The sequence below is a fragment of the Somniosus microcephalus genome, chromosome 6 (genome assembly GCF_052327205.1).
Source record: "Somniosus microcephalus isolate GS21.2 chromosome 6, FLI_Smic_1.0, whole genome shotgun sequence".
Taxonomy (NCBI): domain Eukaryota; kingdom Metazoa; phylum Chordata; class Chondrichthyes; order Squaliformes; family Somniosidae; genus Somniosus; species Somniosus microcephalus.
In genome coordinates this window covers 265550773-265574914 of record NC_140992.1, presented here as the reverse complement: position 1 = coordinate 265574914, position 24142 = coordinate 265550773, and the positions used below count along the sequence as shown (strand labels likewise).

Genomic DNA, 24142 nt, shown 5'->3' with positions numbered 1-24142 from the left:
CGTGTGCATATCGTTCCTGGCTGCCATTTTTCTGTTCGGTAGTCGCGGGCCAAGACTGGTTGCCCTACATTGAAGCTCCTTGTTGGCTTCTCATGGATGTGCTGGAATTGCTTACTCTCAACATCTCTTCGTACGTTTGGTCTGAGCAAATCCAGGCAAGATCTTAACCTTCGGTTAAAGAACATCATGGCCGGGGCCTGGTTGGTGACTGCATGTGTCGCATTCCAGTAGGCGAAAAGGAAATTGTCCACCTTATGCTGCAGCGGAATGTTTTCATTGTACATAGCCTTTATTGCCTTCTTAAAGGTTTGAACGAACCTCTCAGCCAATCCATTTGTGGCTGGATGATACGGGGCGGATGTGTAATGCCTTACCCCATTCTTCTTCATAAACCTCCGGAACTCTTCGGACACAAACTGTGGTCCGTTATCGGAGCAAATCTGTTCTGGCAAGCCGTTCCTGGCAAAAATGGTCCATAGGACTGCAATAGTTTTCTCCGTGGTGGTGGAGGACAATTTGATGACCTCAGGCCATTTCGAATGCGCATCCACGGCTATTAAAAAGATTGAGATCATGAATGGACCAGCAAAATCAATATGCACCCATTGCCATGGAGATGAGGGCCACTCCCATGGGTGTAGAGGGGCATGTGGTGGTGCATTTTGGACTATCTGGCATCCTGAGCAGCTCTTGGTCAGGTCCTCGATTTGTTTATTGATTCCCGGCCACCACACACAAGCCCTGGCAAGGCTTTTCATTTTTATCCCTCCCAGATGACCCTCATTGAGCACTCTATCCCTTAACTTGGGTGGAATTACCACTCGGCATCCACACATCAAGGTCCCCCAGCACACTGACAGCTGTTCTCTTCTTGTCGAGAATGCTGGCAACAGTGAGTCGCCATGTGCTGGCCATCCCTTCACCGTCAAATCATACACCCGAGACAGTATCGGGTCATTTCGGGTCTCCTTTTCTATACGAGCGTCAGTTACCGGTAGGTATTCAACTATAGTCGAATGAAATATTTCGACAGGATCCACTGCTGGTGCTTCCTCCGCAGTAGGCAATGGCAGGCGTGATAGCCCATCAGCATTTCCATGCTGTTTTGTGCCCTTATATTCAATCTCATAGTGGTGCGCCCCTAGAAAGAGTGACCATCTTTGTAGTCGTTGTGCAGTCATCACCGGAACGCCCTGTGTCCAATTCCATTTTTACCTGGACTCCTGCTATCTTGAGAGTGACCCAAATGCTTCGGTGATCCTCCATTTTGATCACATTATGTAGTTTCAGACAACTCAGCTCCCTGCTTTCAGAGTTGGTCTCACTCTTTTGTTCGTCTGAACTATTCTCCGTCACCTTATGTACCTTGTACTTTTCGTTTGGAGATTTCTTATTGCTGGTTTTCTTTCCCGACCTGCAGACTCGTGCTATGTGTCCTACTTTTCCATACTGTCTGCACACTTTGTCTTTGAACCAGCAATCATTGTGGTCGTGTGTTGTTCTGCCGCAGCGATAGCACTTCTCTTCTGTATGACATTTCGTTTGTGCCATATTCTTGCGGTCTCTGTTGTATCTCTGCAGCGCCCCGTGCTGCTGCTTCATCCTTATGCTGGTTCCGTTTGTGAAACTTGAATCTTTCTGCTATCGGCAGCGGTGTGGGGTTTAAATGTTCCTGTAGTATCGTCACTATGTCTCCAAAACTCTCTTCCACTGGCTTCGCTGGGGTTACTAGATTTCGAAATAAGCCATACGTTTTTGCACCCATTAAATTTAACAATACCGGCGCTTTCTTGTCATCTGACACCTCATTTGCCTTGCAGTATACCTCTATTCGTTCGACATATGTAGTCCAATCTTCGACTTCATTGTCAAATGCGGTGATACTGCCACTCTTCGGCATTTTGGGTGTGGTTTAAAATGGCTTAAAATGGCGTCTCCTGCACTTTCCTTCCTCCCCCGCTGCTGCCAACGCCGCTCTCGGCAGTCTTCGTGGCAATGGTGGCGCCCTGTAGGTTTCACGCGCTTCTCCTGCGCTGCTGCCAACGCCGCTCTCGGCGGTCCTCGTGGCAATGGCGGCGCCCTGTAGGTTTCGCACGCTTCTCCTGCGCTGCTGCCAATGCTGCTCTCGGCGGTCCTCGTGGCAATGGCGGCGCCCTGTAGGTTTCGCGCGCTTCTCCTACGCTGCTGCCAACGCCGCTCTCGGCGGTCCTCGTGGCAATGGCGGCACCTTGCGGGTTTCTGCGCGTCTCTCTCCCTCTCCTCGATGCTGCTCGGCCCCTGAACACCGGCTGCGCCCTGTGCGCTCTGCCCTCTCTCTCCCCCGTTGACGCTGCTCAGCCCTTTGCTGTGCCGCTCGGTCGGGCTCTAGCCCGCCGCTGTCCGGGAAGGGTCTGCGCACTACCTGTTGCCAGCCCGTTTCGCTGGACAACCGCGACTGGAAAGCCAAGCCTGGCCCTCAACAGCCTCCCCCGCAATTCTCGCGTCTCTGCTGGATGACTGGGCGGTTGCCCATGGTCGACGCCCGTGTCTCTGGCCTTGACCTCCAATCTACTGGTCTCCAGGAACGAATCCCTGGGAGGTGATGCAGAGTTGCAGGTAGGATCGAATTTGTCTCATCGCCAATGTTGTGTCCGTCAGTAGTAAGACACAAGACTGCAGGAGAACAGTACAACAGGTGTTTACTCAACGTGGCTCACTCTGGAACTGAACTGTACAGATTACTACTCAGTGCTATATACAGGTGTGGTCACTGCCAGTACTACAGTATACATGAGTTGTAAAAAGTAGTTCCCCCCCCTTAAAGGTATATACATTACACAGAGGTCCCTGGCTCTGACCTCCTTCGAAGATGCGGCCACCTGCTCCACAAGTGGACGATGAGGGACGACTCGAAGTGTGACTGTGGCCGTGAGTCCCAGACCTACCTACTAAGATCTGTTGTGGGAGGCACCTCCTTTCTCCACTCGACATCTCAGGAGGCCCTCGAATGGAGAGCCAAACTAGTCATCCCCGTTATAAGCTTTTGCCGTTCTACGAAAGCAGTAGCAGTATCACATCCTCAGGATGTCCCAAAATACCTCGTATCCAGTATAGTCCCTGTTGCCTTTTAGGCAAATGTGGTAAGTTCTTTTGCACACAGCAAGATCCCACAAGCAACAAATAGGATGATTGACCAGTGAATCTGTTTTTGGCGAGGGAGGATTGTTGACCAGGACAGAAAAGATAAAAAGACTTGTATTTATATAATGTTTTCATGACCACCGGACGTCCCAAAGTGCTTTACAGCCAATGAAGTACTTTTGAAGTGTAGTCACTGTTGTAATGTAGGAAACACAGCAGTCAATTTGCACACAGCAAGCTCCCACAAATAGCAACGTGATAATGACCAGTTAAATCTGTTTTTGTGATGTTGATTGAGGGATAAATATTGGCTTAGGACACCGGGGAGAACTCCCCTGCTCTTCTTCGAAATAGTGCAGCGGGATCTTTAACGTCCACCTATGAGAGCAGACGGGGCCTTGGTTTAACGTTTCATCTGAAAGACGGCACCTCCGACAGTGCAGCACCGCACTGGGGTTAGGATTGCCACGGCAGAAGGTATCGAGCGGCAGCCTTCCTTCTGCCTGCCTTCCCCTAGACGGTGGGAGTTCAACCCACTCCCCCTTCCCCCCCGCCCCTATGTCATTAGGCATCACAGCTAAACCCAATGAACATAGGCTAGCAACAACTTTTATTTATATAGTGCCTTTAACATAGTGAAACCTCCCATGGCACTTTACAGGAGTGATTTTCAGACAAAATATGACACCAAGAGTGAAAGGATTATTACTAGTTCTAGCCCCTTTAGGGCTACCCTGGATCAGGCGTATTCCCCAGACGTTCACTTTCAACTAAAGTTTGAGGTAGCTGAATCCTAAAGACGTTTAATTGGGTCTAAAGGTCCGGACTGTCTCTCCCTAAAGGAAAGGAACAACCCGAGAATGTTACCGTCCTCCAGATAGCGCTTTTAATAAGGTTAGCTAGACTGTAACGTCCCGGATATTATGAGGGTCCGGAAAACTCCCCCAGAATTCTGCAACTCCACACCAAAGAGTGTACAGAGATTTGAGTTTGTGAGTTTGATACAGAAGTATTATGTGAGACAATTCTAAAAATATATATAGATTTATTAAAGAACCGACATGTAATTTACAGTTGGTGTTTCAATCGCAACATTAACAGTTCCAAAAAGTGAAAGCTTTACAATTCTATTAGCAGAGAACCTACTCTCAAATCTTAACTTCGCTACAGTTTTACAGTTCTTAGTTTATTCAGAATATCCACCAAAATCAAATACAGTACTGTTGATCCCCGAGACACAGAGTTGTAGACTTACAGAGCCTGCCTCTGAAGCTTAAGAATCGCTTTGCCCCTTTACAGTGAATCTATCATCCCATTTGAAAGTTCAATATTTATATCCTTTCTCAGTGGTATTTCCTTTGAAGTTTTCTGCTGATGTAAGCTAATTATCTCTAGTCATTTTTCTGCTGACCCCTGCTATTCTTACAGTCACCTCAGCTGGTAGCAATGCAGACTCGTGTCTCTCCTTTAGGTGTTCGAAGCTTATCATATAAAACAGTATAACAGCAGGTGCATCTATTTGATGTCATTCTTACCAAGGACTTCTGTTTGTGTCTTTTTACAACGTGTAAATTAAAACACCTCAACCAGGGTACACCATTGTCTTCTTTCCAAAGATCCAGACCGTCAGGAGCCTCCAATCTCCTGTTTCAATAAGGTTATTGATAAGTGTCAACAACTTATCTTATCTCAATAGCCTGTATGCTGTTTAGATTGTTGAGGCTTCCAGATTTCCAAACCCAGTTTGTCATGTTTTAATAAAGCCAGAATTATTTCATAGAATGGTGTATTTTTCTGAATATGGTTTATTCCTTCACAAGAGATGCTGAGATAGGTGGCCAAAAGCTTGATCAAAAAGGTAGGTTTTAAGGAGCATCTTAAAGGAGGAGAAAGAGAGAGGGAAGCAGAGAGGGTTGAGGGAGGGAATCCCAGAGCTTGGGGCCCAGGCAGCTAACATCACAAAATGTTTGATGCTATAGTGTCTGCACCGTCTAATGGAATGTGATGTCAAGTTTATCTATCGCCAGTATATAAAAATAGATGTACATCTTCCACATCGACCTTCAAATCAATTGATTTACAAGGATTGTGCGATGTGAAGTTCAGTCGTAGCAACTGGCAATGACTTTCGTTCTTCCGGTTGTTCAAGCAATTGGTAATGACGGCAGCTCTTCATAGAAGTGACCTCTGTTTGTGTATCCTTCCTTGTTTGACAGTAAGTGCACTCAGTGACTGAAAATAGTGTCACAAGGATGCGGCAGCTGATTCGCTGTTGTGCTATTGTTGGGGGGGGGGGTGGGGGGGAAATAACAAGCTACTTGTTTGTTTTTCCATTTTCTTTGCCTTTCTCTGCTGACAGTGGTGAGTCACGCCGAGTATAGAGCCCCGAGGGCTGGATGTAATTGTACAGTCACTGCAATTACAGATGTTCCTTGCTTCAGTGTCGGTTTGAATAGGTAGAGACATTCCCTTAGCAATCAGTTTCTGGACAAGGTATCAATTAAACAATTGGTTTATGGCAGACTGATCCAGCTAAAGCAGTGAAGGCGGAGCTTATTGGCTGCACAGCTGTATATAATAGTTTTTAAGATCAACAGATTCTGGATTACGAAGATCCCCAAATTAAGAACCTTAATCTTGCAACCCTTCAACCCTTACTGGACTAGTAATCCAGAGGCCTGGACTAATGATCCATAAACGCAAGTTCAAATCCCTCCACAGCAGCTTTGGGAATTTAAATTCAATTAAATCAATCCGGGATAAAAAGCTAACATCAGTAATGGTGACCATGAAACTACCGGATTGTCATAAAAACCCATCTGGTTCAATAATGTTCATTAGGGAAGGAAATCTGCCATCCTTACCTGGTCTGACCTATATGTGACTCCAGACCCACAGCAATGTGGTTGGCTCTTAACTGCCCTCTGAAATGGGCTAGCAAGCCACTGAGTTGTATTCAAGAAGACGGCTCACCACCACCTTCTCGAGGGCAATTAAGGACGGGCAATAAATACTGGCCTTGCTGGCGACACCCACATCCCGTGAATGGAAAAAATAACCTTCAATAAAAGACTTGCATTTGAATAGTGCCTTTCATGACTTCAGGATGTTCCAAAGCACTTTACAGCCAATGAAGTACTTTTGAAGTGTAGTCACAGTTGCGATGTACGAAATGCGACAGCCAATTTGCGCACAGCAATGTTCCACAAACACCAACGTGATAATGACCAGATAAGCTGTTTTAGTGATGTTGGTTGAGGGATAAATGTTGGCCAGAACACCGAGGAGAACTCCCCTGCTCTTCTTTGAAATAGCTACCCCACCTAATTAGCTATTCCTAAGATGTGAGGCTACACAATGACGCAATTAAAAAAAAATTAAAAAATTGTTTATGGGTTGTGGGAGTCACTGGCAGGGCCAGCATTTATTGCCCATCCCTAATTGCCCTTGAGAAGGTGGTGGTGAGCCGCCTTCTTGAACCGCTGCAGTCCGTGTGGTGAAGGTACTCCCACAGTGCTGTTAGGGAGGGAGTTCCAGGATTTTGACCCAGCAACGATGAAGGATCGGCAATATACTTCTAAGTCAGGATGGTGTGTGACTTGGAGGGGAACTTGGAGGTGGCGGTGTTCCCATGCGCCTGCTGCCCTTGTCCTTCTAGGTGGAAGAGGTCGTGGGTTTGGGAGGTGCTGCCGAAGAAGCCTTGGTGAGTTGCTGCAGTGCATCTTGTAGATGGTACACACTGCAGCCACGGTGCGCCGGTGGTGGGGGGCGTGAATGTTTAAGGTGGTGGATGGGGTGCCAATCAAGCAGGTTGCTTTTACCTAGATGGTGTCGAGCTTCTTGAGTGTTGTTCGAGCTGCACACATCCAGGCAAGTGGTGAGTATTCCATCACACTCCTTACTTGTGCCTTGTAGATGGTGGAAAGGCTTTGGGGAGTCAGGAGGTGAGACATTCACCACAGACTGCTTAGCCTCTGACGTGCTCTTGTTGCCACAGTATTTATGTGGCTGGTCCAGTTAAGTTTCTGGTCAATGCTGACCCCCAGGATGTTGATGATGGGGGATTCGGCGATGGTAATGCCGTTGAATGTCAAGGGGCGGTCGTTAGACTTTCGCTAGTTGGAGATAGTCATTGCCTGGCACTTGTGTGGCGCGAATGTTACCTTCCACTTATCAGCCCAAGCCTGAATGTCTTCCAGGTCTTGTTGCATGCGGGCATCGACTGCTTCATTATCTGAGGAGTTGTGAATGGCACTGAACACTGTGCAGTCATCAGCGAACATTCCCATTTCTGACCTTATGTTGGAGGGAAGGTCATCGATGAAACAGCTGAAGATGGTTGGGCCTAGGATGGTGGCATAGTGGTTAGCACTGTTGCCTCACAGTGCCAGGGACCCGGGTTCGAATCCGGCCTCAAGTGACTGTCTGTGTGGAGTTTGCACATTCTCCCCGTGTTTGCGTGGGTTTCCTCCGGGTGCTCCGGTTTCCTCCCACAGTCTAAAGATGTGCGGGTTAGGTTGATTGGCTATGATAAATTGACCCTTAGTGTTAGGGGGATTAAATACGTGGGGTTACGGGGATAGGGTGGGATATGTGTTGTGTAGGGGTTACGGGGATCGGGTGGGATATGTGTCGGTGCAGGCTCGATGGGCCGAAATGGCCTCTATCTGCACTGTGGGGTTTCTGTGATTCTGTGATTGCCCTGAGGAACTCCTGCAGCGATGTCCTGCGTCTGTGATGAATGACCTTCAACCAGCGAGAGTCTAACCACTGCCCATTGATATTCAACAGCATTGCAATTGCTGAATTCACTCACCATCTAGATCCTGGTGGTAATATTTACCAGAAACTTATCTGAACCAGCCACATAAATACTGTGGCAACAAGAGCAGGTCAGAGGCTGGGTATTCTGTGGCGAGTGCCTCACCTCCTGACTTCCCAAAGCCTTTTCATCATCTACAAGGCACAAGTAAGGAGTGTGATGGAATACTCTCCACTTGCCTGGATGAGTGCAACTCCAACAACACTCAAGAAGTTCGACACCATCCAGGACAAAGCAGTCCAATTGATTGGCACCCCATCCACCACCTGAAACATCCACTCCCTCCACCACTGGCGTACTGTGGCTGCAGTGTGTACCATCTACAAGATGCACTGCAGCAACTCGCCAAGGCTCCTTCAACAGCACCTTCCAAACCCGCAAACTTTACCACCTAGAAGGACAAGGGCAGCAAGCGCATGGGAAGACCACCAACTCCAAGTTACCTTCCAAGCCACACACCATCCTGACTTGGAAATATATCGGCCGTTTCTTCATCATCGCTGGGTCAAAACCCTGGAACTCCCTCCGTAAAGCACTGTGGGAGTACCTTCACCACACGGACTGCAGCGGGTCAAAAAGGTGGCTCACCACTACCTTCTCGAGGGCAATTAGGGATGGGCAATAAATGCTGGCCTTGCCAGCGACGCCCACATCCCAGGAATTAATTTTTTAAAAATCTGAAACTGAAGACAGTATTCATCCACCTACCCATCCCTAGTTTTCGGTGCAATTTTAAGACATTTACAGAGAAGCAGCAGAAGGTGGGCCAGATGTCACTTCTAGACTCTTGCGGTTAATGGGAATGGTGTCCCCTATAATTATAGTCTGCTGTTGTATTCACACTGAAGGGCTTTCATTCATGGCAGTGTCAATCTGCTGGTGGCATGTTGCCATCACTGCCAACTAAGTGGCACATTCTGAGCGGTTGTAATAGCTGCTTTGGTAATGGAACAGCTCGGAATACTAATGCTACTGCCAGGGAACATACAGTTTGCAATGGATCCCTTCACAACAAATGGTGTCTTTTCTTTATCTTAGGATCATAATGTATCTTTGATTGCCACGCAATGATGAGATTAGATTCTTGTGTCCTAAAGGGATATAAAGAAGCACTCATCATCTGCCAACTCACTCGGGCATGTTCAAAAGCAGCCTGGGTGTGCCTTATCTTTGATCAAAATTATATATAGAAACTAAAATTAAACTTTAAATAAATAAATAAACTCCCTTCCATAATTTTCAGATGCATTTTGAAACCACATAGTCTTCCCAGTGTACACTTTCTGGCCCTGGGCCATTTCCCCGGATATTCCACTGATCTGCCACCGAATTTTATGATTGGGACAACCCCTGCTAAAATTCAAAGCCTCCGTTTTTAATTTTATTTTTTCATTCAGCTCCCATCTCTTCCAGACAGCTGTGCGCCACCTTCGAGTCGCTTCTCAAATTCATATTGATAGAAAATAACAGGACACGCTACGGCAGTGTGATGTCCTGTGCCTGTATGTCTCTATAATTTTGTTTGCTCTCTGGATGTGGAAAATCCCGGAGCGCCCTCAGAACATAAGAACATAAGAAATAGGAGCAAGAATAGGCCACTTGGCCCCTCGAGCCTGCTCCGCCATTCAATAAGATCATGGCTGATCTTGGGCTCAAAGCCACTTCCCTGCCCACTCCCCATAACCCTTCACTCCCTTATCTTGTAAAAATCTATCTCCATCTTAAATGTATTTAATGCCCGATATGAGACTCCCAAAACAAGTGCTCTACTCGGAGCTCCGGCACGGCAAGAGAGTCCCAGGTGGGCAGAGGAAACACTTCAAGGACACCCTCAAAGCCTCGTTGAAAAAGTGTAACATCCCCACCGACACCTGGGAATCCCTGGCCCAAGACCGCACAAAGTGGAGGAGAAGCATCCGGGAAGGCGCCAAACACCTCGAGTCCACCTAGTGTACCATTCTAGAATGACATGTTACTGATCATTACAGTGTGAATCGTCTCTGAACTGCCTCCAATACAAGTATAAAGGTGTCACTGGTTTGCCACTGCCTTCTTGTAGCAATTGTCTTTGCATTGAGTCAACCACACAGTGTGGACCAGAGTTACCCAGAGGTCAGTCTGGGGGAGTTGTTGCAGGTCCCCTTCTTTGTGTCAGTCGTGGCTCAGAGGGTAGCACCCTGGCCGATGAGTCAGAAGGTTGTGGGTTCAAGTCCCACTCCAAAGATTTGAGCACAAAAATCTAGGTTGACACTCTAGCGCAATGCTGAGGAGGTGCTGCAGTGTGCCGTCTTTCGGATGAGACGTTAAACCGAGGCCCTGTAATGCACGCTTTCAAGTGGATGTAAAAGATCACGTGGCACTATTTTGAAAAAGAGCAGGGGAGTTCTCCCTAGTGTCCTGGCCAATATTTATCTCTCAATCAACATCACTTTAAAAAAAAAAAAAAAAACAGATTATCTGGTCATTATCGCATTGCTGTTATTTGCTGTCACGTTTCCTACATTACAACAGTGATTACATTTCGGGGGGTGGTGAAGTACTTCATTGTCTGTGGGTTGTCCTGAGGTCACGAAAGGCGCTATATGAATGCAAGCATTTTTTTGGAAGGACAATAGTGAACTAGTTGGGTTTTTAGGACAACCTGGCAGCTTTCATGGTTATCTTTTTTGTATCCTGACAAATGAACAGATTTATTGAATTCAGTTTCACACTTCGCCGAGGTTGCTTTGTTGTACTTTCAATCTCTGGGTTGTTGGTCCAGTACCCGAACCACTGCACTATTGTACAGGAAACTCTTTGGTATCCGGCACCTACAGGACCGGGATGGTGTCGGTTGATTAAAAATTCCGGATAACAGAGATGTATACCTACCAAGGTACGAGAGCCCCGTTACAGAGCCACAGGTGCAGGAACCCCGGTTACACGGCAACTAATATACAGTAAAACTTACCTGAACCTACTCCTGAATTTAGCCGGTTAATAGAGAATTCCGGATATTTAGGTGCCGTTTAAACGAGAGTTTCCTGTACTCAGTATTTTGTTGAGGATCACAATCCCAAGCGGTGGCCTGCCAGAAGGCGATTCTCAGGCAGGCTCCGACATGTTGACCACAGTGCGACGGCCCGCATCCTGATTCCAGCCTCGGCATGGCGGGGAATCACTTGTGCAGTGGTTACAAGGCAGCCCCGTCTCCTGATGGTGTTGGGGAGGAGCAAGAGAAGAGGATGGAATATCGCTAAATCACAAATAAAAAGAGAAAATGCTGGAAACACTCAGCAGGTTAGGCAGCATCTGTGGAGAGAGAAACCAAGTTAACGTTTCAGGTCGGTGACCTTTCATCAGAACTGGAAAAAGTTAGATTTTAAGCAAGTGCAAGGGGCAGGGAGAGTGGGGAGGGGAGGAAAGAACAAAAGGGAAGATCTGTGATAGGGTAGAAGGCAGGAGAGATTAATTGACAAAAGGGATGATGGTGCGAGGCAAAAGGGGGCTGGTAATGGGACAATAGAAAATAAAAGATGAGTTGAAAATGACAAAAGCAGAATCATTACCAGGAACTGCTGTCTGGGGGAAAATGGGGAGGGGTGGTCACGATCTGTAATTGTTGAACTCCATGTTGAGTCCGGAAAACTGTAAAGTGCCTAATCGAAAGATGAGGTGCTGTTCCTCGAGCTTCCATTGAGCTTCATTGGAACAGTGTAGGAGGCCGAGGACAGAGTGGGAATGGAGCAGAGAATTAAAATGACAAGCGAATCACACAATCTTGACACTGGTGATAACCCAAAGCCAAGCGGAGATTCACAAGGGCCGTGGGTGGGAAATAGTTGGCTTGCAAGTGGTCCTTGAGCCATATTGTGGGAACCACTGCTGTAGACGGCTACCACTGTGGAAATAATTTTGTCGGGATTTTCCTGTAAGCTGCCCTGGTGCAGGCTGATGTTCTCACCTGTAGATCCATAGGAGGTTCTACTGAGAGATAAATCTCACAAACAAAATGCTCTCTTCCTTCTTGCAGATAATGAAGAATATATTTCATCAATCTTTCAATGCGTACAAAACAGATATAGAGCCCAGGGTGAATGACTTGACAATCCACCTCCTGCAGTGCAGCCGAAGACTATTTGAGATCATGCTGTCACACAGGAGGGTCACGGCGGCCTACATCGAAGGAGATAATGTTGTGGTCACCATAGAGGGAGAAGCAGCTAGAGTCTTAAACTTTGACACAGGTAAAGAGATGAAGAGGTAACTGTACAATGAAGGGGAAATCCTTTTTATAAGTGTTTGTATAACTTCCCAGTGATTCTGTTGGTCAATACACAGCCAGATATCCCGGGGACAATCCCCAAGTCTCTGCTGAGTTAGTCGACCTTAGCAGACGCACTTAGAGCTCTATAGTTGGCTCAGGCTCGGACTGATTTACCCCTTTCCCCATCTCACTAGTCCAGGGTTCATCCAGTGAGCCCGTCTGTCTGTAAAATGTGGATAGTGCTTGAGGGCAGGATTGGGCTTGGCTATATTGCTCTGCTCCAAACAATCAAATGGCCTGCTGACCTGTACCATCCTTGGACCAAATGTGAAAAAAAGACCCTACTTGGGTCAGGTACAGGAACATTGCCAATGCCTGACTCACTGGGTGAGGAGGGGATTTTAACCCTCAAAAATGGGTGGGTTTGGGTCGGGTGAGATGTAAAATCTCAAACCCGACCCCAACCTGCCCACTTCCGGTTTTAATGGAGGCGGATCGGGGGGGTGGGGCCGACCAATCTGCTCTCAGGAGGCGGGTCAGTCAGTAAAATCTGTTAAGGAGGCTATGCCTCTTTTGTAATAGGCTTTTTAGTTTTTACCTATTTCAGCTAGGTTTCCCAGGCCTTGGGAAACCCGGCAGGTTAAAGGAGGCATGAAGGGCCGGATCCATCAGGTAAGTGCATTCACGGCACTACTTGTGGGCCAGGAGGAGCAGGAGTGTTTCTTCCCCTGGCCCAACAAGCTTACTTGCTTTCCTGCCTGCAATTGGCCAACCACCCCCCCCACCCACCTCCATGACTTCCAACTCTTTTCCCTCCCCCCCACTCCCCAACCTCCATGCTCTCTTTCCTCACCCCCCACCCCAACCCCCAACCATGATCTCCCCTCTCCCCGCAATCTCTCCCTCCCTCGTCTCTGCTCCCCAGCTGCAGCTTCGTGCCGTAGGCTTTCCTGCCTGACACCGGTCAATCAGGCTGGCTGTCGGGGTGAAAAGATTTAAAATACGTCCCGCTGTTAGTTTCACAGAACTTCCGGGAAACCCATACTTCCAGATTTCCCATCCGGAACTCCACCCGCCCCACCACCTCCTAAATATCAGTGACTGCTCTTGAGTCAGCCTCTTAGTGACATTTGAGTTACCGAGACCTTTATGAACAGTACACTAAGATGGTCATTTAGAATAAAAGTCTAAAGCACTGCAAGTTATGGGTCTGGATCCTGTTCAGTGAAGCTTCTATCTTGCACGATGTTACAAGCGTTGTGTAGAAGAATGACATGTTTTCCAAATGTGAACACTATAGAAGTAATGAAGGTGGTTCAGGTGTTCAATGGATGATTGACTTAAATTATTAGACTTTAAGATGAAACTGTTGCAATAGGAGGAAATAATTGGTGGTCTCCCCACCCCGGTAATTTTTAATGGCAGTTTCATAGTAACAGAATATTACATTTTGGTTTCATCAGCGTAGACTTCACATTCACAAAGAACCATGGCCAAAAATTCGATATCGGTAAAAACCTGCTGGGTGTTGACGACTGCCGAATATGGTGGCATTGACAGGTCCGGTAAATTGGCGCTAGTGGCTAAATAACATTAGCCCAGCGTTAAACTTACCATGCAAAGCCATTCTGGTGGCGTTCGTCTCGGCAGGAGGCCCCAATGTAGCATGGCCATAGCGCGTCATTGCAGCAAGAACAGCCTCCTCTTAAAGCAAGCCTGTCACTTCAGTAAGCAATTTGGTCCCTTAAAGGGGAACTGCCTTCCAAAATGAAAAAAATAAAAATCATGTAAAACTAGACAGTTTTTAGCCCTTACAGCTCAACTAACTTCTGGGGGGGGAAAAAATTAAAAAGATCCCCCAATGGGAGTCTACAGCTCTTAAAGCTGAGTTGTCTTCCGCACCTAAAAAAAAAAAAAAAGAAAATGCTAAAAGTGCTTCAGCACTAACACAAATGGCTCCGCAAGCCAGTGAAGAGGCACCCAGGGTCTTGCGCATAACACTCCAGCTTTGTACGGGGGGGTTAACACTGCTAGAGAGGTCCTCTACCCACAGGGGCCAGGAGGCCCGCCAGAAAGAACGAGGCGGGACTAGGCCAGCAGTGTCACCCCCCACCCCCCGCCCCACCACGACCTGGCTTCAGTGCCCAAAGAAGCTTCATGACCTCAGACCAGTGGTCAAGATCAGTGAATGCATCTTCAAAAGCCAAGATCAGTGAATGCATCTTCAAAAGCCATCTCCTACCAACTGCACCACTAGCTTCATACACTGCACGACTCCCCACCGACTCCCCACCTGTCTTCCCCCCCCCCCCCCCCGCCACTCACCTATCAACAATCTATACCATAGACTAGGCACATCTCCCATTCCTACTTTCACCTCACCCTCTTGGAGGAGATGCCGCCAGCCATTCTTGGCAGGGGCATAGCTGAGCCCTTGGCCAGTGGCAGGGCTGAAAGGATACAAAATGTGGGTATCCGCATATGTTATCCTCCTTCTGGCATGCACCTCTTGCTTTCCTGCCTTCCCCTCACCACAACTTCACCCTTGTGCCTTCCTCATGACACACACCCAAGAAATGCAGCCTGCCCAGCCAGTGGGTGACCAAGAAGAGGGAGAGGAGAGTGATGATGAAGAAGAAACACAGTTACTCGATTTCACACTTCCAGCCACCAGCTCCTCAAAGTCAGTCAGCAAGGTCATTTGCAGTGTCCCCCACTGAAAGGCAGCAGCCTTGCACCAGCCATGCTGCAGCCACTGGAGTAGCCTGCGACATCAGTAGGATAGGCAAAGGCACATATAAAACAGTCACTAAGGGAATGCATAAGGGTGATGAGTTGATTTCTTGATGTCATATTGGACGGATAGATGTATAAAGTTGGATTGGAAAGCTTGCTTTGTCGTTGCTTTTATTTCAGCATTGTGACCAAGAGGACGTGTAATGGTCAATAACAGAGGGACGGTAAGTTGTGGGACTAATGTTGAAAGGGACGGGAATTGGGGTTGTGGTCACTTGTACCGCAGGCGGATGATTCCATCCCGACCAGAAAGCGGCTGTCTGGGTTGCTTCCTCCTCTTCTGTGTCTTCCTCTTCCCTCTGCGAGCGGATGCTGTAAATCTGAAATAAAAGCATAAAATGCTTGAAATACTCAGCAGATCAGGCAACATTTCGACCTGAGACATAAACTTTGTTTCTCTCTCCATGGATGCTGCTTACCGGAAAGATGTGTGGGTCCCTTTAAGAAATGCTGACATCATCTGTCAGTCTGCTGCACGTTCGCTTTTCAGACCGAGCTCAGGACCCAGCGCTAATGTCAAAGTTCGCAGAGCGTGACGTAAAGTTGCACACCGACTGATGTCACTCTCTTCCCCATTTGCATCTCCAGAGCCAACGGTGTTATCGGCAGCTCTAAGGCCCTCGCCTAAATGGCGGCCGCCGAGTCCCGTGCCAGAGGATGGCGTTAGAGTGGCGGTCGCCATTTTTCACCAGGATTCCAGTGCTAACGGATGGCTGGAAGTAGCTCAATTTCTGGGCCCATATTTAATAAGATTTCATAGAATGGTACAGCACAGAGCAAGACCATTTAGCCTATTGTGCCTGTGCTTGCTCTTTGAAAGAGCTATCCAATTAATCCCACACTCCTGCTCTTTTCCCTATAGCCATGCAATATTTTTTCTTCTCCAAGTATATATCCAATTCCCTTTTGAAAGTTATTATTGAATCGGTATCCACCACCCTTTCAAGTGATTAATTGACTTAACTAACCTCTTCTCCAAAGGGTATCAAGGGTGAGATTTCCTCTGCTTGCTACGTGTTAGTGATGATATAACAACTTCACAAAGGCGTTCTGAAAAATACACGCTCTATTTCACCAGAAATGGTTCTCGGAGTCAGTGTTACCCCAAGGCTTGTTAGCATCGCTAGGTTACGGCAACTCCGTAAGTAGCTACAGGGCTCTGATGCGGGAAGGACCGGCCTTCTTGTTACTTGTGTTATAAAGCTGGGCTTGTTGCTGCACTACAGTCATGTCTTGTGTAAGATGTTGAGTGCCAGATCAATATTTTCCAATGGTAGCTTCAGAACCGCTTTTTACAAGGATCAATCTTTCTACATTTGTCTCCCTTGAAAGGTCTTATACACAATTACAATGGATGATTGGCTGTAAACCCATTAGATATTTAGATAAACTGCTGCCATATGAGGAAATGATTGCTGGTCTCCCCGACCTTTAATTGCAAAAATTCACGTGGAATTTTCATAGTGACAGAATATTACATTTTCGTTTTACAGGCATAGGCTTTTCTCTCATTAATTAGAACATAAGAAATAGGAGCAGGAATAGGCCACTTGGCCCCTCGAGCCTGCTCTGCCATTCAATAAGATCATGGCTGATCTTGGGCTCAAAGCCACTTCCCTGCCCGCGCCCCATAATCCTTCACTCCCTTATCTCGCAAAAATCTGTCTATCTCCACCTTAAATGTATTTAATGACCCAGCCTCCACCGCTCTCTGGGGCAGAGAATTCCACAGATTTACGACCCTCTGAGAGAAGAAATTCCTCCTCATCTCAGTTCTAAAAGGGCGACCCTTTATTCTGAAACTATGCCCCCGAGTTCTAGATTTCCCCACGAGGAGAAACATCCTCTCTGCATCTACCTTGTCGAGCCCCCTCAGTATCTTGTATGTTTCAATAAGATCACCTCTCATTCTTCTAAATTCCAACAAGTATAGGCTCAACTTTTCCTCATAAGTCAACCCGCTCATCTGTGGAATTCACTGAGTGAATCTTTATACATAAGGCTAGAAAGAGAATGTTGTTGAGCTGCTTACCATGACAACCAATCATTTCTAATTTTGAAAAAGAATCTCTTAATAGTAATCAGGATTGGGAGTTCAGCTTTATTTACCTCTCTCCCTTTCCCTAACTTGGGGGCACCGATACCAATTGTAACAGTCATACTGTTCTCCTGGAGATCAGCATAGACCAGAGATTGAACCTGGAATCTTCCTGGCCTGTGGAGGGGAGTCGTACACTTGGTTGGTGAGATTAGCAACCAAACCGTCATGGGGTGCTGGGCGTGGGCAAGTTGAGGGGGACTTGCTGAAGCAGATGTAGCAAGGGAAATTCACCAGACGCAGCCCACTCCATCATTTAAGTCAACAACAACAACAACTTGCATTTATATAGCCCGTTTAACATAGTAAAACATCCCAAGGTGCTTCACAGGGGCGTTGTAAAACAAATTTTGACACTCACAGAATCACCACAGTGCAGATAGAGGCCATTTCGGCCCATCGAGCCTGCACCGACACATATCCCACCCTATCCCCGTAACCCCACGTATTTAATCCCCTAACACTAAGGGTCAATTTATCATAGCCAAATCAACCTAACCTGCACATCTTTGGACTGTGGGAGGAAACCGGAGCACCCGGAGGAAACCCACGCAGACACGGAGAATGTGCAAACTCCACACAGACAGTCGCCCGAGGCCAGATTTGAACCCGGGTCCCTGGCGCTGTGAGGCAACAGTGCTAACCACTATGCCACCGTTTGGGCAGATGACATAAGAAATAGGAACAGGAGTAGACCATTCGGCCCATTGAGCCTGCTCCACCATTCAGTAAGATCATGGCTGATCTTCGACCTCAACTCCACTTTCCAGCACTATCCCCATATCCCTTGATGCCCTTAATATCAAAAAATCTATTGATCTCTGTCTTGAATATATTTAATGACTGATCATCTACAGCCTTCTGGGGTAGAGAATTCCAAAGATTCACCACCCTGAGTGAAGAAATTTCTCCTCATCTCAGTCCTAAATGGCCGACCCCTTATTCTGAGACTGTGACTCCTGGTTCTAGATTCCCCAGCCAGGGGAAATATCCTCCCTGCATCTACCCTGTCGAGCTCTGTAAGAATGTTGTATGTTTCAATGAGATCACCTCTCATTCTTCTAAACTCCAGAGAATATAGGCCTAGTCTCCTCAATCTCTCCTCATAGGACAATCCCCCCATTCCAGGAATCAGTCTGGTGAACCTTCGTTGCACTCCCTCTATGACAAGTATATCCTTCCTTAGGGAACATAGAAAACATAGAAAAAGAAAAATAGGAGCAGGAGTAGGCCATTCTGCCCTTTGAGCCTGCCCCGCCATTCAGTATGATCATGGCTGATCTTCTATCTCAATACCATATTCCCACTCTCTCCCCAGTAAGGAGACCAAAACTGTACACAATACTGCAGGTGTGGTCTCACCAGGGTCCTATATAATTGCAGTAAGACATCTTTACTCTTATACTCAAATCCTCTTGGTCAAAGAGGTCGGTTTTAAGGAGTGTCACAAAGGAGGAGAGGCAGAGAGGCTTACGGAGGGAATTCCAGAGCTTAGGGCCTTAGCAGCAGAAGGCACGGCCACCAAGGGTGGAGCGATTAAAATCAGGGATGCTCAAGAGGCCAGAATTAGAAGAGCGCGGATATCTCGGAGGGTTGTGGGGCTGGAGAAGATTACAGAGATGGGGAGGGGCGAGGCCATGGAGGGATTTGAAAACAAGGATGAGAACGTTAAAATCAAGGGGTTGCTTAACCGGGAGCCAATGTAGGTCAACGAGCACAGGGGCGACTAGTCTTGGGACTTGGGACAAGTTAGGACACGGGTAGCAGAGTTTTAGATGACCTCAAGTTTATGGAGGGTAGAACGTGGGAGACTGGCCAGGAGTCAAGCTCCAGAAACCACACAGACCACATCAATTCTAGCCTTGGGGCTCAAAGCAGGTTGAGCTAACTCTTGTGAGGCGCATAACATCAGCCCTATTTTAATCCCATACAGAAATGTGAATGTGAGACCAATTGAACCAATGTGCTAACCATTCCAGGGTGTTATCTAGGCGAGAAAGGAAATTCATGCAAAAGTTGTGACAATATGAAATACATTACCACATATGACTACTGAAACAAGAGAGCAATTAAGATGGAATTAGATAATATCTTTTGAAGAAGATAAAATATTAAAGGGTACAGGGAAGAAACTGGGGAAATGGAAATATAGAAAGCAGTTCCAATGTAGAGTTAGCTTTTTACTTCTTATTTGGAACCGAGGATGCTGAGGGGAGATTTAATTGGGGTGTATAAAATTATGAGGGGCCTAGATAGAGTGCATATAAAGGATATACACTTAAAGTGCTGTAACCTACAAGGCTACAGACCAAGAGCTGGAAAGTGGGGTTAGGCTGGATAGCTCTTTTTCGGCTAGCACAGAAACGATGGGCCGAATGGCTGCCTCCTGTGCTGTAAATTTTTATAATTCTAGGAGCACATGAGGTGGGACCAATGGCTTCCCACTGTGCTGGAATTTCAGTTTCTATTATTGAAGCTTGGGGTGTAGCGCAGAATTATTGCTCCTTTTTGTACCGTGATTGCAGCACCCCTGATGTTGTGGAGCACGTTCAGTGTAATCGCTCAAATATCACAGGAAGGGTTGGCCCTCGGCATATAGCCTGAATAGAAAAGAAGGGATTTTTAAAACTAGGCTCAACTGACCAGTGAAAGCGGAGCCCTGTTTATTTTAATTTATCTCCACGCACTTGCAACCTTTTGTCTATTCACTTGGTTTGGTCATCTCAAATATCATTTCAAACGGGGCCCCAGCATGTATCTATTTATTTTCATTTCAAGCAACTGTCAGGCCCGTATATCGGGTTTCCACAAAGCTGTGGGAAGAACATCAAGTGTGAGAGAACAAAATGAAGCAATGGTGGTAGACTCTTTACTAAGATTGGCAATTCTTATTCACGCACACAGTAAGAAAGAAAGAGGGCTTGCATTTATATAGTGCCTTTCACGACCTCAGGAAGTACTTTTGAAGTGTAGTCACTGTTGCAATGTGGGAAATGCGACAGTCAGTTTGCGCACAGCAAGGTCCCATAAACAGCGATGTGACAACGACCAGATAATCTGTTTTTGTTATGTTGGCTGAGGAATACATATTGACCAGGACACCGGGGAGAACTCCCCTGCTCTCCTTCGAAATAATGCCATGGGATCTTTTACCTCCACCTGAGAGAGCAGACAGGGCCTCGGTTTAACGTCTCATCTGAAAGACGGCACCTCCGACAGTGCAGCACTCCCTCAGCACTGCACTGGAGTGTCAGCCTAGATTTTGTGTTCAAGTCTCTGGAGTGGTGAAGGTGAAAACATAGAGTTACATGTAAATTACAACAGAAACAACCCAAGCACTCTGTGTTGGTGTTAGCATGAGCAGTAGTTGTAATCCCATGTGCCCGCCCTCTTTCCATATCCCTTGCTCCTCTTTTCCTTTGAACCACCTGTCTAAACTATTCTTCAAAGCTTGAAAATGCTGGAAACACTCAGCAGATCAGGCAGCATCTGTGGAGAGAGAAACAGAGTTCACGTTTCAGGTCGATGACCTTTCGTCAGAACTGGGAAAAAGTTATGAGATGGAACAGGTTTTTAATCAAGTGCAGGGGCTGGGAAAGGGGGGAGGGGAGGAAAGAACAAAAGGGAAGGTCTGTGATAGGGTGGAAGGCAGGAGAGATTAAGAGACAAAAGGATACTGATTCTGCCTGACCACCTGAGTATTGCCAGCATTTTCTGTTTTTATTTCAGATTTCCAGCATCTGCAGTATTTTGTTTTTATTCTTAAAAGTTTTTTTTTTAATTCATTCTCTGGGTGTGCACTTTGACCAGCTTTAGTTGTCCTGCTGATGTGGGGATAGGCCACTTCAGAGGGAAGTTAAGAGTCAATCACATAGATGTGGGACTGGAGTCACATATAGGCCAGACCAGGTAAGGACGGCAGGTTTCCTTCCCTGCTGGACATTAGTGAACCAGTTTAAGCACATGATCCAGAATGAAACCTCAGTACAGTACCCCGGGAAGACTGCACAATCTAAGGTGCTGGCCTTTCGCTGAAGTGTTAAGCTGAGGCTCCGTCTGTCTAATCAGGTGGACATAAAAGTTCCCATGGCACTTTTTTTTTCAAAGAAGAGCAGAGGAGTTCTGGCCAATATTTATCCCTCAGACAACATCACTATAGTCATACAGCAGAGAAGGAGGCCATTTGGCCCATCGTGCCTGTGCCAGCTCTTTGTTACAGCTATCCAATTATTTCCAGTCCCCTGCTCTTTCCCCATAACCCTGTATTGTTTTTTCTTCAAGTATTTATCCAATTCTCATTTGAATGTTACTATTGAATCTGCTTCCACCGCTCTTTCAAGCAGTGCATTCCAGATCACAACAACTCGCTGCGTAAAAAAACTTTCCTCATGTCGCCTCTGGTTCTTTTGCCAATCACCTTAAATCTGTGTCCTCTGGTTACTGACCCTTCTGCCACAGGAAACCATTCCTCCTTATTTACTCCATCAAAACCATTCATGATTTTAAACACCTCTATCAAACCTCCTCTTAACCTTCTCTGCTCTAAGGAGAACACCTTCAGCTTCTCCAGTCTCTCCACGTAACTGTAGCCCTTCATCCCTGGTACCATTCTAGTAAATCTCCTCTACATCCTCCCCAACACTAAAACAAATTACCTAGTCATTTACCTCATTGCCGTTTGTGGGACCTTGCTGTGCACAAATTATCTGCTGCATCTGCCTACATTGACGACACTTGCAAAGCAATTATTGGCTGTGAAGTGCATTGGGCCGTCCTGAGGATGTGAAGGTGTTATATTAATTGTGTAGCATTCAATGAATAAAATCTTGATTAACGTAAAGGTTTGATCTGCACAGCTTGGTGAACTGGTTTTGTATTTATGGATATTGCCATGTGCTGTATGTACCTCTTTGTTAATTGGTTTCAGTTTCCTCTTGCTTTGATGTGGGCACATCATGTATTTTTCTGCTTGCTTGCAGGCTGTGGAGTTAACTTTGGGCTGAAAGGCTTGGAGTCCTTGGAGGAATTTATTTACAAAATGGCGACAGCAGTTGACCAAAACGACGTTTTCGAAGCGCTCTCTCAAAAAATCCGACACTCAAAGCAGCTTGCGGAGGACTTCCGCCTGAACGGCTTGACTGTGACCATGTTCCAATGAGACTGCAGGGAGTAAATTGTCTCCGAGGTGTAGAGAGATCTGACCTGCATGGATGGACCAAGAATGAGAAACGGGCAAGAATCCTTTGAACTCGGCACCTTATGGCTCATGAGTGATTGTTGGCAGAGGTCATTTGCTCTGTCGATGGAGGTGGTTACAGTAAAGGGGGCAGAGTTTGACAAACATGTTGGTATAATGAAATCAAAGGCTCCATCTTGGGTAAAGAGCCCAAAGCTAAGGAAATGACTGTTGAACACCCAAAGAACCATTCATGCCTACATTCGGTTGCAGTAGAGCATCAGTCATAAAGTGCTTTAACCAACCTTAAAATGAAATTTCTCATAGTTTACATTATAATTTCACTTGCTAATAAATAAATCTCTAGACACAGGGAGCAGTTTCCCAATGCTTAGTTCATTAAAAAATTGCTCTATTTGAGAATCACTGAATTATGACCTCTGCGATGCTCATGAAGTAGTTGTTTCCCCTGGCTGGCGTGTCTAGAAGTAGGGGGCATAGTCTCAGGATAAGGGGTTGGCCATTTAAGACCGAGACATGGAGGAATTTTTTCACTCAGAGGGTTGTGAATCTTTGGAATTCTCTGCCCCAGAGGGCTGTGAGTGCTCAGTCTTTGAGTATATTCAAGGCTGAGATCAATAGATTTTTGGACTCTCGGGGAATCAAGGGATATGGAGATCGGGCAGGAAAGTGAGTTAAGGTCGATGATCAGCCATGATCTTATTGAACGGTGGAGCAGGCTTGAGGGGCCGTATGGCTGACTCCTGCTCTTATTTCTTATGTTCTTATGAATCAACAACAATTCAGTAGCATTCTAAAAATCTATACACCCTTATATAGTAATCCTGTGGACTCTTCCTAAGGGATTTTGGTCACAGGAGCTTGAATATTCCAAGAAGTAGATTGCTGTGGTATATCTAATTATACCATATCTAGTAATACCAGATAATCTAATTAATGGAGTCTCATGGGATGTCAATGAAGATCAAGGTTGAAGAGTTTTATGGTGTATTTATCAGACTTAAGGTTATGAGAAATAAGCATCATGGGGTTATGGTGTGGTTGGCAGGGTTTAGTTGTGTATTTGTGTACACTAGTTCATGGGATTCTGGATGGTATTCACAAGGGTCCCTATGTACTTGAATAAGGAGATTGCTCACTGGCAATGCATGGGATTTTTCCATTATAGAAATGCTGTGTAGCACATCAACAGCACTAACTTGCATTTATATAGTACCTTTTTAAGTAGAAAAAAATGTCCCAAGACATTTCATAGAGGTGTAATGAAAAATGAACACCAAGTCAAAGGAGATACTGGGAGGGGTGACCAAAGCTTTGGTGGATGAGCCAGGATTTGGAAATGGAGAGGTGGAGGGTTTAAGGAGGGAATTCCAGAATATGGCGCCTAGGCAACTGAAGGCACGCTGCCAATGGTGGGGCAAAAGGAGAGAAGGAGGCTCAAGAAGTCAGTATTGGAAGAATGGAAAGTTCCCAGAGGTTAAAGATAGGGAGGGCAAGACCATGAAGGGATTTAAACATAAGGATGAGAATTTAGGATTTAAAATAGGTCAGTGAGAATAGGAGTGATGGAATAGGGAGTAGAGTTTCAGATGAGCTGAAGTTTAGAGGGTGGATGATGGGAGGCCGGTCGGCAGAGCATTGAACAGTTGAGTCTGGGGGAAATAAAGATATGGACGAGGGTTTCAACAGCAGATGGGCTGAGGCAGATGATGTTATGGACGTGGAAGTAGATGCTCTTTGTGATGGAGAATATATGGGTTCCCCTCCAAGTCACGCACAATCCTGACTTGGAAATACATCACCATTCCTTCATAGTCGCTGGGTCAAAATCCTGCCATTTCTACGTGACAGCGCCGTAGCAGT

General features: G+C 46.4%; 1 protein-coding gene across 3 annotated transcripts in view; it reads left to right on the top strand.

The window, feature by feature from the left end:
• LOC147116715 (uncharacterized) overlaps positions 1-22632 on the top strand; it is a 192771-nt gene extending 170139 nt beyond the window's left edge. For 2 of the 3 annotated variants that reach the window (XM_085991836.1, XM_085991834.1), the window contains 2 exons: positions 11955-12168; positions 22062-22632. In XM_085991836.1, the coding sequence (XP_085847962.1) occupies positions 11955-12168; positions 22062-22240 (393 nt within the window). In that variant the 3' untranslated portion in view covers positions 22241-22632. Of the gene's footprint in view, positions 1-11954; positions 12169-15104; positions 15149-22061 lie in introns of all 3 variants that reach the window. The other variant, XM_085991835.1, reaches the window with a different exon arrangement.
• The last annotated feature ends 1510 nt before the right edge of the window (positions 22633-24142 follow it).